General features: G+C 39.3%; 1 protein-coding gene across 4 annotated transcripts in view; it reads left to right on the forward strand.

Annotated features, from left to right (window-relative positions):
- Positions 1-3,922: 3,922 nt before the first annotated feature.
- Positions 3,923-14,202, forward strand: part of SENP2 (SUMO specific peptidase 2) — a 70,540-nt gene continuing 60,260 nt past the window's right edge. Inside the window, exons 1-5 of one of the 4 annotated variants that reach the window (XM_036875209.2) lie at positions 3,923-4,101; positions 6,109-6,164; positions 6,282-6,333; positions 11,898-12,031; positions 12,443-12,509. In XM_036875209.2, coding sequence (XP_036731104.1) covers positions 11,981-12,031; positions 12,443-12,509 — 118 coding nt within the window. In that variant the 5' untranslated portion in view covers positions 3,923-4,101; positions 6,109-6,164; positions 6,282-6,333; positions 11,898-11,980. Of the gene's footprint in view, positions 4,205-6,108; positions 6,165-6,281; positions 6,334-11,897; positions 12,032-12,442; positions 12,510-14,202 lie in introns of all 4 variants that reach the window. The other 3 variants (XM_036875210.2, XM_036875207.2, XM_036875208.2) reach the window with 3 other exon arrangements.

A 14,202-nucleotide genomic window follows, 5' to 3' on the forward strand; every position in this document is an offset into this window, starting at 1 on the left:
GGTGCTGTTCACAGCCCATCCTTTCTCCTGTAGATGTTGCAGTAGTCTAGAAACTGCCCCTTCTAAATCTGCAAGAGAATCAGACGTGAGCATATCATCAATGTGGTGATACAGTTGCACCGTTTGCTGTTTTTTCCATTTGGCCAAGTCCTGGGCTACAAGTCTGTGACAGATGGTGGGACTGTGGAGGTATCCCTGTTGGAAAGACAGTGAATGTATACTGCTGGTCTTCCCGTGTGGAGGCAAACTGTTTCTGACTTTCCTGTGCTATGTCAATAGAGAAGAAAACATTAGCAAGGTCCATAATGATATGTTCCTAGCTCATGACTGAAGGTGTCCAAAGAGCTGCTATAGAGGGGACAGCAGCATGCAAAGGGGGTGTGACTTTACTTATTTCCCTGTAATCCATGGTCACGTGCCAAGAGCCATCCCGCTTTTCAACTGGCCACACCAGGGAATTGAAAGGACTATGAGTGGGTTTTATGATCCCCACCTTCTCCAACTCCTATAGAGTTTCTCCAATTTCCTTGTGCCCCCCAGGCAATTTATATTGCTTAGTATTTGTCACCCACCAAGGTACAGGCAGAGCTACAGGTGGGTACTTAGCATGTCCCCTCAGAACTGCCTTTACCACACATACCCTCAGTCTGAACTCACCTACAGTGGTCTGTAACCACAGGCCCTGCAGGATATCTACCCCCAAAATATATTCAGGGATGGATATATTTTGTACATAGTATACTCCTTTGGGGGTAGACGCCCTATCCCCAGTGGGATTTGGGCTTTCTTCCCTCTAATTGCCTTACCCCTATAGCCATCTATCACAGCAGGGATACTGGGAAAACACTCAGGATTGCCATAAATTAGAGAACATTCAGCTCCTGTCTCCACCAATGCCAGGACACACTGTACACTCACAGGGGACCAGTGAATTCTAATTTTACTTGTGGCCTCTGGTCCCCACCATATCCCCAAAGGTGGGGGCCTTAACACACCCCTCAGTTGAGCTCCAATGCTGAAGTGTGTCTCTCTCCTCGATAACTCTTCCCACTATCTTGAGAAACAAACATTTCACAATCCTGGCTGCTATACGGTCTCTCAGGGCCTCTAAGCAGTCTTGTATCTCATGGAGGGCTAATTCTACAGGTTCCAGTGTCTCTATCCTTCCCCAATTCTGGGGAAGTCCCCACTCCTCTAGGAGGTGCTTTACCCTAGACCAATTTCCCACTAGAGGCTCCTCAAGAGGAAGCCCCATTGATAGGGGGTTCCCAGGTGAAGCCGCACCCTCCACCACTGCCGGAGGTTAAGGGTGAGTCATTACCTCCTGCGGCAGCAGCCACTGGGGCCTCCTCACCATCCACAGGGACAGACTGCCCACGCATCGCACCCCTGGAGACAGATTTTGGGTTCAGAGGTCCTGCTGACTACCGCCAGATGTAACTCCAGAGGGAAAATACTTTCCCATCCTGGGGCGAATTACCTTTGAAACCAAAATCAGTCAAAGGGAGAAATAAAGTGGGAGAAACCTATTTACTGCTTACAAGCCATCCAAAAGCTCACCCCTGTCTCTCGTGACCCAGCTGCAAAAAGGGACCCCACCCAACCTCTCTGGTCCAGATATGTCCTTGCTCCCCCAAGTAATCACCTATTGATATGGAGATGGACTACTTCTCTCCACACTCCTCAGCACCTATTGATATGGAGGTGCCCTAAGGCCGGGGAGAGATTTTTGGAAATACTGAATTTTATCCACAGTCCTTGTTACTCCATACGGCTCTGGTCCTTTGATGAATAGTTCCTGGGTCCAGGAATGGCTGCAGCATTGATGAGGTTGAGGTTAAGGATAATCCCACTCCTTGGCCAGAGGATGGGCAGTGGGCCATGCCCATCCTGAGGATGACAGGACATAGAAAGCACCAACTGACAGACAAGCCCCAGGTGGGAGTGACTGTATGGCTGAGTCCCCTTCTTTTTTCTCCTTCAGAGGGTAACTAGAGACACTAAGAGGACACAAAGGAAATGTATGTGTGTTGGGGCTGGCAGTTGCCATACTCAGGAATTATTGTTTGCTGGTAAGGCCCAAGATTAGGATTGAGGTTTGTCATTCCAAAGTCCTCCCACTCTTCATGACAGTTGACCGGCACTTCAGTATTGGATATGTGCAGGTACTATTAGTGAGGCTTGGGAAGAAAAAAACAGTTGTGTTATGGTAGTGTGCTAGAGTGTGCCCTGAGACTTGATGCCAGTATTTTTAAAATCTTGATTGACAAGAACCTGGGATAAACTACTATTGTAAAGGTGCTTGCAGTTTGCTGATTTATGTTTTGAACGAAGACTGCTCTTTCATTTTGAAAAATCTCTTCTCAATGTTTGAGTGGTCTTCTTGTTTTGGCAAAAGCAAACACCCATTCTTAAAGTGGAACAGACAGGATACAACTGAACTGCTCTGCATAATAATGCCAACGGTAGCCTTTTATGTTAACTAGGAATCTGGTCTCAAAATGGGTTGAGATAGAGGTGGAGCGGACGCTCTCTTCTGTTGATGGCTTGTAAAAGATGTTGAGAAAAGTGGGGAGATGACTTTGGGGAGAGGAGAGTCCTTTTGAGAGGTGGTGGGCTATAGCCACTTCTGAATCTTCTTCTCAGCTTTGTAATTCTGTTATTCCTGAAGTTTCAATAACATCCTGATGTTAGCTATGTTTTGGGGAAGAGGGACCTATGTCCACTTAGGATTTGCTTCCACCTTTTAGGACCTGCCCCCCATACCTCTAGGCTGAAGTGGTAGCCACCGGTAGGTAGCTGGTGGTTTGACATCTCTAGGGTGTGGCTTGCAGCAGAATTCCAGAACATTGTTAATTTAGCAAAGGATGAGTCTGTAGCGGGGAGTGCCTGTGTTGAAACTGAAGCATGTCTGAAAGTCTGACCTTAACTAAATCACATGTAAGGATCAAGTGCAGCCGGGGACGGATTTGGGAGATCTGAAAACCTTTTGAGGATTCCCAGGACTGTCTTGGGGAGGGGACTAAAGTTTCTATCACTAAGTAGGTTGGGACTTTTTCTGTTGTTGATAATTAACCAGAAGTGAGACCTCTAGATAAGGGAAGGAGAGTAATTTAGCAGCATTCCCTGCAGCCCAGGGGAGACCAGCAAGTACTAAGTAGGCCATAGGTACTTTTTTATCCTTAAGTTTCTGTGAAGTCTTCCTTGAGTTCTGCCCCTCCCTTCTCCTCCCCCGCGTGTGGCTTTCCTTTCTTTTGCTCCTACTGCACTTTGAGCACACCTTTATCGTAACAGCCAATTATCTTGTAATTTGTATTCATGTCTCCCCTGGTAGACTGACCCCAAGGGCAAGGGCGAAGGACTGGTGCTGGTAGCCAGACCCCGGTTCAAATACCAGTAATACCACTAGCTAGCTTTGTGACCCAAGACAATTTACTTAATCGTTCAAAGACTCCATTTCCTTACTTACTAAAATTGGGCACTAGATTCCCCATCGCCTGCAGCTTGCTGGGAAAAAATAATTCGACCAAGAGTGTCACGTGCCTGGCATAAGGTCTGTGCAAAATCAAGGGTTCTAGCACGGTAAACATTTGTTTATTAACACGACCTACCCTTATTCTGTGCAGTCAACAAACATCTGTTCAGCACCTCACTATTTCAGGCTTCCCGGAGTGCTGGCTCCGGGTTGGAGCAGCCTCACGTATCGTCAGTGGGCCTTGTCTCTCCTGCGGTTCAGGACTGGCTCCGCGGAGAGAAAACCCCGCCCACATCATTTCCATTTGTCAGCGATTGGACCGAGACCGCCCCGCAGGCATTGGTTGATAGGCTCGGGACGTGGGTGGGGCTGGTCAAGGTTGCGCAAGCGCAGATTGCTGAGAAAGATGCTTTCCGGTAGGGCGGGAGGAGGTGACGTCAGGAGCTGTGGCAGGCAGGCACCTCCCGCAGCCCCGGGGACGTTGTATCTGTGGGCCCGCGAGTCGCGTCACAAATCGGCGACTGAGCCTTGGCGGAGGTGGCTGAGGCGGCGAAGGCGGCAGCGGCGGCGACAGCTCTGGGGTTTGCGTCTCGGGGTGTGTCGGCCGCCGCTGCTGCTTGGGCCTGGTATGTACAAATGGCTGATTAGGATTCTCGGCACCATTTTCCGTTTCTGTGACCGGTCGGTGCCTCCTGCCCGGGCCCTCCTGAAGAGGCGGCGCTCGAACAGGTGAGAGGAGAGGGGGCCGAGTACCGGCCTGGCTGTACCCCCTCTCCATCCCGGGCCTCGGCAGGGGTAGCGCTGATCCAGCTAGGCAGGCCCAGCCCAGCCGAGACATTTGGCTGGGCCGAGGCGGTAGAGGTGCCGGTGCGTGGTGTCTTAGTGACGTAGTCTCTCCCTCCACGCTGTGCAGATGCGGCTCCTGATAGTGGAACCAGCTAATTGTCTTTGGAGTGGCCGGTAACGGTTGGGATCTTTCATGTTCTTGTCCGAGTCCAAGCAGGTTGCTGTCAACAAATGGGGTTTATCATTATTTTCCTGCCCTTAATATGAACACTAAAATTGGAGGAATACCATCTTTGTTGTGGTTCACTGTTTACAAAGCACACTCCTAAGCGTCATCTGTGGTTAAAAAGTATAGTTACAGGAAGTGAGATTCATAGCTTGCCCAAAGCTGTTACTGCAAATACTGTTCTCTTAGCACAAAGAGACAGCAGCTGTCTTGTTCTGAAACAACTGTCAAACTGCGTGTGTGTTGTGCCTGTGCGTTTAGGGGTGAGAGAGGGTGGTTCTGTGCTTTCGAATTAGTGTATGAGAAAAATAAATAGGTACTTCACTCCTTTAAAAAAAACACTAATCTGTGCTCTAAAATCCGTATAATTTATTGGTTTGTCCCATTTCATAGTTTATACCCTCTCGACGAAGAATTAATCTAGAAAATAAAATATACCAATTTTATACACTCCCCTTCTTTCCCGCTAATGATAATCTGTTAATTTCATTTTTTATTAAGCCTCAAGTTTCTTGCTTGAGAAAACAAGATGAAGATTATACAAATCTGAGAATGCAGATCATTGATGAAATTGGCTGTTGGCTAGATTCTGTCATGTGTTTTGCAGAGGGCAAGGTTTCAAGTTACTCTTCCTTTCTACCTATCTAAAGAGTTGATAAAAGGATCATTTGACAACACATTGTATAGTGCCTAAAATGACGCTTATTTTATATAAGGGTAGTATTCATTCGACCTTAAGTGCCATGTGCAGAGGTTGGTGCATAATAGGTACTTGGTACATATTTATTGCCTAAGGCAATGTTAGTTACCTCTGCCATCCTTTCTTTTTGCTAGTCAGGGAAACAGTGGTTTGGAAATCAAAGCACTGTGTTTTACTACACATTGTTAATCTAGAACAACTCTTTTTAATGTAAGCCATTTTTCAGTTAAACGAACCCAGGAGGTCTTGTTGGAATGTTTAAAGTTATGAACGGAATGGTATTCTTATGGGATTTATTCTGTTCACTTTTTGTTTTGTAAATATGATCAGTCATAATCATCTAGAAAGATTAGTGATATGCCATGAGTTTACAACAACTCGAGGTATAGGTACAGAAACTTTACTGAATCCCCAAATTCTTTATTACTACTATAATCCAGGTACCATGAGAAAAATGCAGTTAAACGTAACGGCCTTTTTGGCTGAGAACTATCTTTTAAGGCCTATATTGTCTACTTCAACCTGAAGTAGAAGATGGCTTTGTGTGTGTGTGTGTGAACTTTCAAAGGAAATTATTTGTTGTTTTTTAAATAGTTTATGGAGAGAAAAAGGAAATACTAGTCCTAGGCTCTTACCTATTTACTCACAAAGTGATTTCTGGCCAGTTTCAAGTTTGTACTTTAGCTGGGTCACAGATATGATAGGGAGTTTTGGGTTTCTTGCAAATAGTTGAAAACATAATGTTAAGTCCTGAAATGCTAATGGCCTTCTATCGAGTAGCATTCTCTTTTAAAACATCAGTTAGATCTCGTTTATGGCAGAGTGGAAGAAGGGGTAAGTGTTGTATGAATAAGTTTATTTATAGAAATGGATATGTATGTACCAGTAAATATATATAGATTTTTTCCCTTCTCTTTTCAGCACTCTGTTTTCTGCAGTGGACACTGATGAAATACCAGCCAAAAGACCGAGATTAGGTATTGACTATTAATTTTAAAAATTAGTTTTAATAGGAAAAATATGCACGGAACAAAATTCAAAAGGTAAAAAGTATATGTAGTGAAAAGTCTCTTTCCTATCTCTCTTCTACTCAGTTAACTTGTCTAGAGGTGATCACTCTTACCAGGGACTTAAATATCTTTCCAGGTAAGCAAGCCAGTATGTTGGATGTGCATGTTAAAATTCTAATCTTTCTATAAAGAAAAGATGCTTTTTATTTTTGTGGAGACAACATTGTAAAAATAACTTTAAACTGAGTCATCTATTTCAGATAGCTGAGTGAACCAATTTAATGTGTTGTTGACTCAAATTGTTTAATTCTCTTTATCTGAAGGGCTAGATGTAGTTTGGTAGAAGAGAATAAAACTAGACTACAATAAAGGGAAAAGGCACAATGGAATGCTATGATATTTTCCTCCTCAAAAATGAATTGAATTTGGATCTACCTTAAGAATGGACATTGTGTTAAGATTTCATTTAAATCCAGTGAGTACTTACTGAGCGTTTCTTATTGCTAAGCATTGTATTAGGTTCTACAGGAAATATAAAAATGAGTAGCATAGAGTTTCTATTTTTAAGGACCTTACAATTAAAGAGGTATATATGATTATATACTAGAGTGTATAAGACAAGCACATAATAATACTAATGTCACTGAGGCTAAGAAAAATGGAATTTAAAAGGCAGTAAAATACTGTCCTTTTCAGCTGGTTGAGGAGCTGGTATGTGAGAAGGGTCTTTAAGGATGGATAGGATATCAACAGAGAGCAATAGGAAGGCAAGGCATTCTAGGAAGACAAGGCATTCTAGGAAGGCAAGGCATTCTAGGCAGATGGTACAGTATGAGAAAGTGTAAGTCAGGAAATAGTTAATGGATCTCAGGGCAAAAGTTGGCTAGAGAGTATAGGTCAAATTATAGAGGACTTTGAATGACAGAATTTACACTAAATTCATTAGGATGGTATTTACCACAGCCTTGGATAGATATCTATTTGGAAAAGATTTTAGGGGATACTATTTCATAGCATTAAGTAACATTTGAATTGTTTTATACTTAAACAGTTATTTTTAATTCTCTGATTATTTCAAACAGAAAATCTTGACGTAATGCTAGTATGTCTTCAATACTTGTCCTAATACATGTGAATCTCCCTTCTCTTAACAGTTACTGCTACAACTTAATGTTGTGTTGTTTTCATTTCTTTGTAAAACAAATGATGTTGCTTTACAGTAGCAATACAAAAATACCTTTCAAATATATTTATTTAGCAAAAAAAGTGAGTCAGTTTTAAAGAAAAATATAAATAAAACTGGTAAAAGTTATTTGATGGTGGTATTACAGAAAGTTCCTGAAATTATTATGATAATCATGTATTTTAAGGACTTCGATATTAAGGATCTCTCCCTCTGTAATTTTCATTGAAAATGTATTATGATTTTCTGAATGTAAACTGTAGAAGGGAACCTAAGCTAAGGGGGAAGCAGTGGGTAGCAGAGAATACTTATTGGCAGAGTTTGTAAAGATCTGTAGCAGTGCATCCAATAGAACTCTCTGGAACAACATGCTGTTGCATCCATGCAACAACCTCTGCATCATGTTTTTGCAAATGGTGGAATTTCTTTATTTTTTTTGGCTGAGTGATCATCGTTGAGCACTTGAAATGGGGCTTGGGTGACTGAGGAACTGAATTTAATTAATTGACTAATTTTTAAAATTGAAATATAGTTGATACACACTATTACATTGGTTTCAAGCATACGACACAGTGGTTCAACAGTTACAGACATTATTAAATCTCACCCCAATTACTGCAGTTACTGTGAACATATAAAGATGTTACAGAACCATTGGCTTTTTACTTCATGCTGCACTTTCATCCCCATGACCAGTTTATATTATGATTGTGATTTTTGTGCCCTTTTATCCCCTTCACCCTCCCTACCCACCCACCCCAACCCCTTCCCCATGGTAACCACCAGTTACTTCCCAGTGTCTCTGAGTCTACTTCTGTTCATTTGTCTTTAGATTTCACAAATAAGTGAAATCATATGGTATTTATCTTTCTCCGCCTGGCTTCACTGAGCATAATACCCTCTAGGTCCATCCATATTGTTGCAAATTGTGAGATTTCTTTATTTTTTTTGGCTGACTAATATTTCATCATGTATATGTACCACATCTTCTTTATCCATTCATCTGTTGATGGACACTTTGGTTGCTTCTATATCTTGACTGTTGTCCATAATGTAGCAGTAGACATAGGGGTGCATATATCTTTTGAATCAGAGATTATTTTTTTCTTTGGGTAAATTCTTAGAAGTGCAGTTACTGGGTTGTGTGGTATTTCTATTTTACGTTTTTTGAGGAACCTCCACATTACTTTCCATAGCAGCTGCACTAATTGCCATTCCCACCAACAGTTGTAGGATGGTTCCCTTTTCTCCACATCCTTGTCAACACTTGTTATTTCTTGTCTTTTGGATAATGACCATTCTCACTGGTGTAAGGTGATATCTCATTGTGGTTTTGATTTGCATTTGCCTGATGAATAGTGATGTGGAGCATCTTTTTGTACGCTTGTTGGCCATCTGTACTTTTTCTTTGAAAAATTGTTCAGGTCCTCTGCCCATTTTTAATTGGGTTATTTGCTTTTTTGGTGTTGAGGCAAATGAGTTATTTATATATTTTGAATGTTAACCTTTTCCTAGATAAATCTTTTATGAATATATTCTTCTATACTGTAGGTTGCCTTTTGGTTCTGTTGATGGTGTCCTTTGCTGTATAGAAGATTTTTTAGTTTGATGTTGTTCCACTTGTCTAGTTTTGCTTTGTTTCCCTTGTGTCCTGAAAAAAATCGAACCGTTCAAGAGACTTTTGCCTATGCTTTCCTCTAAGAGTTTTGTGGTTTCATGACATATTTAGGGCTTTAATCCATTTTGAGTTTACTTTTATGTATGGAATTAGTTTCATTCTCTCCCATGTAGCTGTCTTCCTTTTTGAACACTTATTGAAGATAATTGAAGCCTTATTTCCCCATTGTATATTCTTGACTTCTTTGTCATACATTAACTGAGCATATGTGCATAGGCTTATTTCTGGACTCTCTCTATTCTGTTCCATTAATCTATGAATGGTCCCAGTACTGTAGTGTTTTTATTACTGTAGCTTTGTAGTATAGCTTGAAGTCAGGGAGCATAATACCCACAGCTTTGTTCTCAGGATTGCTTTGGCTATTTGGGGTCTTTTGTGGTTCCATATGAATTTTAAGATTATTTATGCTAGTTCACTGAAAATTGCTGTTGGTATTTTGATAGGGATTGTACTGAATTTGTAAATTGCTTTGAGCAGGATGGCCATTTTGACAATATTCATTCTTCAAATCTATGAGTGTGAGATAGGTTTCCATTTATTTGTGTCATCTTTAATTTGTCTCATGGCTGTCTTATAGTTTTCAGAGTACAGGTCTTTCACCTCCCTGGTTAGGTTTAGTCTTAGGTATTTTATTCTTTTTGTTGCAATTTGTAAATTGATTTCTCTTTCTGCTAGTTTGTTATTAGTATATGAGAATGCAACAGAGTTCTGTGTATTAATTTTGTGTCCTGAAACTTTGCTGAATCCAGTTATAAGCTCTAACAGTTTTTTGGTGGAGTTTTTAGGGTTTTCTATTATATAATATTATGTCATCTGAAATAGTGACAGTTTTACTATTCTTACCAATTTGGATGTCTTTTATCTCTTTATCTTGTCTAAATGCCCTCACTAGGACTGCCAGTACTATGTTGAATAAAAGTGTTGGGAGTGGGTATCCTTGTTTTGTTCCTGATCTTAGACGAAAAGCTGTCAGCTTTTCACCATTGAATATGATGTTAGCTGTGGGTTTGTTATATATGGTCTTTATTATGTTGAGGTATGTTCCCTTTATAACCATTTTGTTGAGAGTTTTTATCATGAATGGATGTTGAATTTTGTGAAATGCTTTTTCAGCATCTATTGAGATGATCATATGGTTTTTTATCCTTCCTTTTATTAATGTGGTATATCATGTTGATTTATGAATATCGTACCATCCTGTGTCCCTGGAATAAATCCCACTTTGTGGTGGTGGATGATTCTTTTGGTATATTGTTGAATTTGGTTTGCTAGTATTTTGTTGAATACTTTTTAATATTAATTTATAACTGAATTTTATAAATTAATTTTAAGTTAAGGTAACTATATGTGGCCATTGGCTACTATATTAGCCAGAACAACTCAATTGATTGTTTTTGAAAGAAGAAAAGGAAGGGTAAAAAAAGAAGGAGGACCTTAGAGTCACAGACTCCTGATCATACATGTGAAAGAGATTGTAAAAGATCTAGTCTGGTCTGAGAAAAATAAGGTGGTCTTATTGAAGCACATCTTCTTTTGTGTTTTGTTTTTTTTTAAGTCAATGAGGTCTTCTGGCATGATCTCGGAGAATATTCAGATTTTGACAAAATTTGTAGGAAAATAAATACTACAGTGCTTCTTAACATCCACTATCTAACTATGTTATTAAGAGTACTTTTGCCCTCTGGGGTCAGGATGGCAGTCTGGGTTAAGCACCTATCCAAGAAGCTCTTTTTCTCCTACTTAAAAAAGCACAGTAGAATGTAAGTAATATCTCTCAATATAGTTAGAGGGATAACCTGGATGGAATCCTCCAATTCCTAAAATTAGAAACAAGTCATTTGCAACCATTGGTACTTTTAATTATTCTCTAGTACAAATTACTTCATATTGGATTCTGCTTTACCCAGCTATCACATCCTCTCCATTGTTTGTTATTTCTCTACCTTTCTGGAACTTTTTACATTTATACCTGGAAATTCTTTGTATCTTGTATCTTCTGGAGTGTTTGTTGCTTAAAAGACACCATTTCAATTCAAGCTTCTTTTCTCTAAAGCAGAATGTGGCTGAGATGATGGTTTCTTTCTTTCAGACTAGTGCTTTAGAATGCTCTTAGTTAGGAAGTAGAAAGGAAATTGTAGAAAGCAAATAGCAGTGTAGGAAGTGAGAAAAGGGGTAGTGTTGTAAAAGGAGGAAGTGGGGAAAGCACTGAAATCTACTTTTCCCCCTTGTTTATTTACTTACTTATTTTGTAATCTTTATTTTTGGTGGCAGGTAGGGATGAGTTTCAAGTCTTCCATGTCTTATACTTCACTAATTTCTGCTCTGGGCATAGCCAGAATATAATAGACACTTACTTAGTAAGTAGTTGTTTAGGACAGCCATATTGTTACCTGCTTAGGAAGGAAGAACAAACCAGAAAGTGAATAAATGATAGTGCTTCCTGTGCAATTCCCACCATACCTAGTTGACTGTGTGCTCCAGGTTGTTATGCCCTTATCTCTTTTGTAAAGATATATTTTATATATTCTGGAAAACTCATTGTAAGTTGTCATTTTAGGACATTTTTTTGCTAATCAGTATCTGATTTGCTAAAGTGATGGTTTCACGTTTTAATAGCATTCCAGATATTTTGCTAAAAAACCAAAAATCACGATGCTGCAAATCCAGTTATTCAGGAGTTATTTTTACAGAAAGCTTTTTATCTCAATGGTTGATAGTGGGACTCCTTATAAAAATTGAGAAAGGCCTGTTCTATTTTTCTTATTTTTTTGCAAGAAGTTGACTATGTAATATTTATATGTATATATAATCTATTTGTAAACTATATTGTACTTTCTAGATTGCTTTATTCACCAAGTGAAAAACAGCCTCTACAATGCTGCCAGCTTACTTGGATTCCCATTCCAGCTGACCACAAAGCCCATGGTAACCTCTGCTTGTAATGGAACACGGAATGTCGCCCCTTCAGGCGAGGTCAGTGGGGATAGGGCTCCAGTGGGGCTACTAATTTTTTGTACTTAATCACTAAAGTTAAATTTTAGAAGTACTCTCTTTTTAGGAGTTAGTAGGTAGAATGATTTCCTTTCAGAAATGTCTTTATTAGCTTGAATATAAAGGGCAAGAAATTAAAGATTAAGAAATTACACATTTAAAAAATATTTGTAAAGAGCCTAATTGCAACATACCTGCTTTCCTTATTTGAGTTTGTGTGAAGAACCTGAAATTGTTCTTTTTTACCTCATTTTGTGAGTTCTCATAAATTAAACCTTTAGTCTTACTGATGGCTAGCAAAATAATCACCAGTAGAGTAGGGTTTTTTCTATATTAGAAACATTTAAATTCTAAAATTTAGATACTATAGAGGTGATTCTGTTTGATTTTAAGGTATTTTCGGACTCTTCATCTTGTGAACTGACAGGTTCTGGATCCTGGAACAACATGCTGAAACTGGGTGAGGTGGTCAAAAGTATTTCTGCTTCCCCCTACCTCCTTCTGCCTCTTTTGGAAGGAAAACACTGATTTGGGTTGGGATGAGAACACAAGACTCATTTTCCCTACCATTCTAAAAAGTAAATAACGTTCCTTTAAAATTGTCTTTGAATTTACTATTGTATTTTCTATTTGTATTATCAGTGTCCTTAATATGACTTAGATCAGGGTTCATTCATTTAAAAATAAAAAAATGAAAACATAGGCTTTCTCTCCTGAGAGCCTACTCTGTGCTAGGCATATGCTAAGTTAGCAGGAATAACAAAATAACAAATAACAAAACAATAAAACCTGCCTTTGAAGGACAGCATCTGATTAGGGAGCAAACTTAGTTCCCAGTTCTCCTAGTTTTTTGGATTAGAAACCTCCGTATCATCCTTAGACCCTGAAACTGAACCGTAATTATTGTATGTACTGTAGGAAATGCTATGGTGGGAAAAATAGGAAGAGCCAGAGTCCTGAAATGGTTATGATCTCTGCCATTCAGGTAGGCTTGTAAAGTTTGGGAGGAAGGGAAAAAGCTGTTAGGGAAGTTGTGGGTTTAGAAGGCAAAAGTGGAAGAAGCTAAGGAAATTGTAAAAACCAGAGAGTAGTGCTTCCCAAACTTTTATAGTAAATTACCTCTGGTGTCAGACAAGAGCAAAGGAAAATACATGCCTGCCCCTGAACCTGAGAATCTAGTTCCAAAGGACCTGGAACAAAGATGAGATAGTTCTTTGAAGACTTTCATTTCATTTTAAAAGTTAATGCACATTAGATTTTATAATCTATTCATATTGTTTAAATATATAAATGTTAAAATTTTTTACCATTAGAACTGGCATATGGAAGGGATGGTAGATTTATCTTGTGCCTGAGTTACCAGCACTATATTTCTGTGGGTTACTATCAGAAATGAAGTCTGATAGTATATGTAATACTATTACTATAATATAGATACTGTAGTATATACTACAAATAATAAATACTATAAATACTAGAATAAATAATAGAACACTAGAATACAGAAATATAGTCAGATTCCTAGGGCAGGTTTTCTGTATAAAGAAGTCCACAATCTCTTAATCTCTTAATCTGAAACCCTGGTGATGTGTTTGGAAATTCAGATTTTTTCAAATTTTAGATATACTGTGTTCATTGAATATTACTTTAAAAAACCCATTGGGATTGAACCTTGATTCAGACCAGGTTTTGCAAACAAGTGAATTCAGGTCAGTGTAGGTTTTGGTGCTACTGACTACTTTATATTTTGGATTCCTTGGGGAGTCAACATTCTTGTAGTAAGCAGCTCTAGCATACAGTGTGGCTGATGGAAGTTTGGTTATTCTTTTCTGAAGTGTAGTAACAATATCATAAGTGTTGGAGGCTTTCAGTGAAATGTAGTAACATATGGCAGGTTTTCATTTAAAAATACTTCTGTTTTCTTGGGAAGAAGAAACAATTTGAAAAATTTACTCTATTTGATTAGACCACAGAGAGTTTGTATTCATTGAGTTCTTGGTTTCAGCAAGCAAACTAGGGAAGGTTGCCTATGAGTTGTTACTACCTATCGGAGATCAAAGACAATCTAAGCACTATTGCTTTTCCTTGAACTTTCACAAAGTTCTTGCTGAATCTCTGTGCTGTATTATTTTAGTATTTGAAAGAATAAGATT

The sequence above is a fragment of the Manis pentadactyla genome, chromosome 1, assembly GCF_030020395.1.
Source record: "Manis pentadactyla isolate mManPen7 chromosome 1, mManPen7.hap1, whole genome shotgun sequence".
Taxonomy (NCBI): domain Eukaryota; kingdom Metazoa; phylum Chordata; class Mammalia; order Pholidota; family Manidae; genus Manis; species Manis pentadactyla.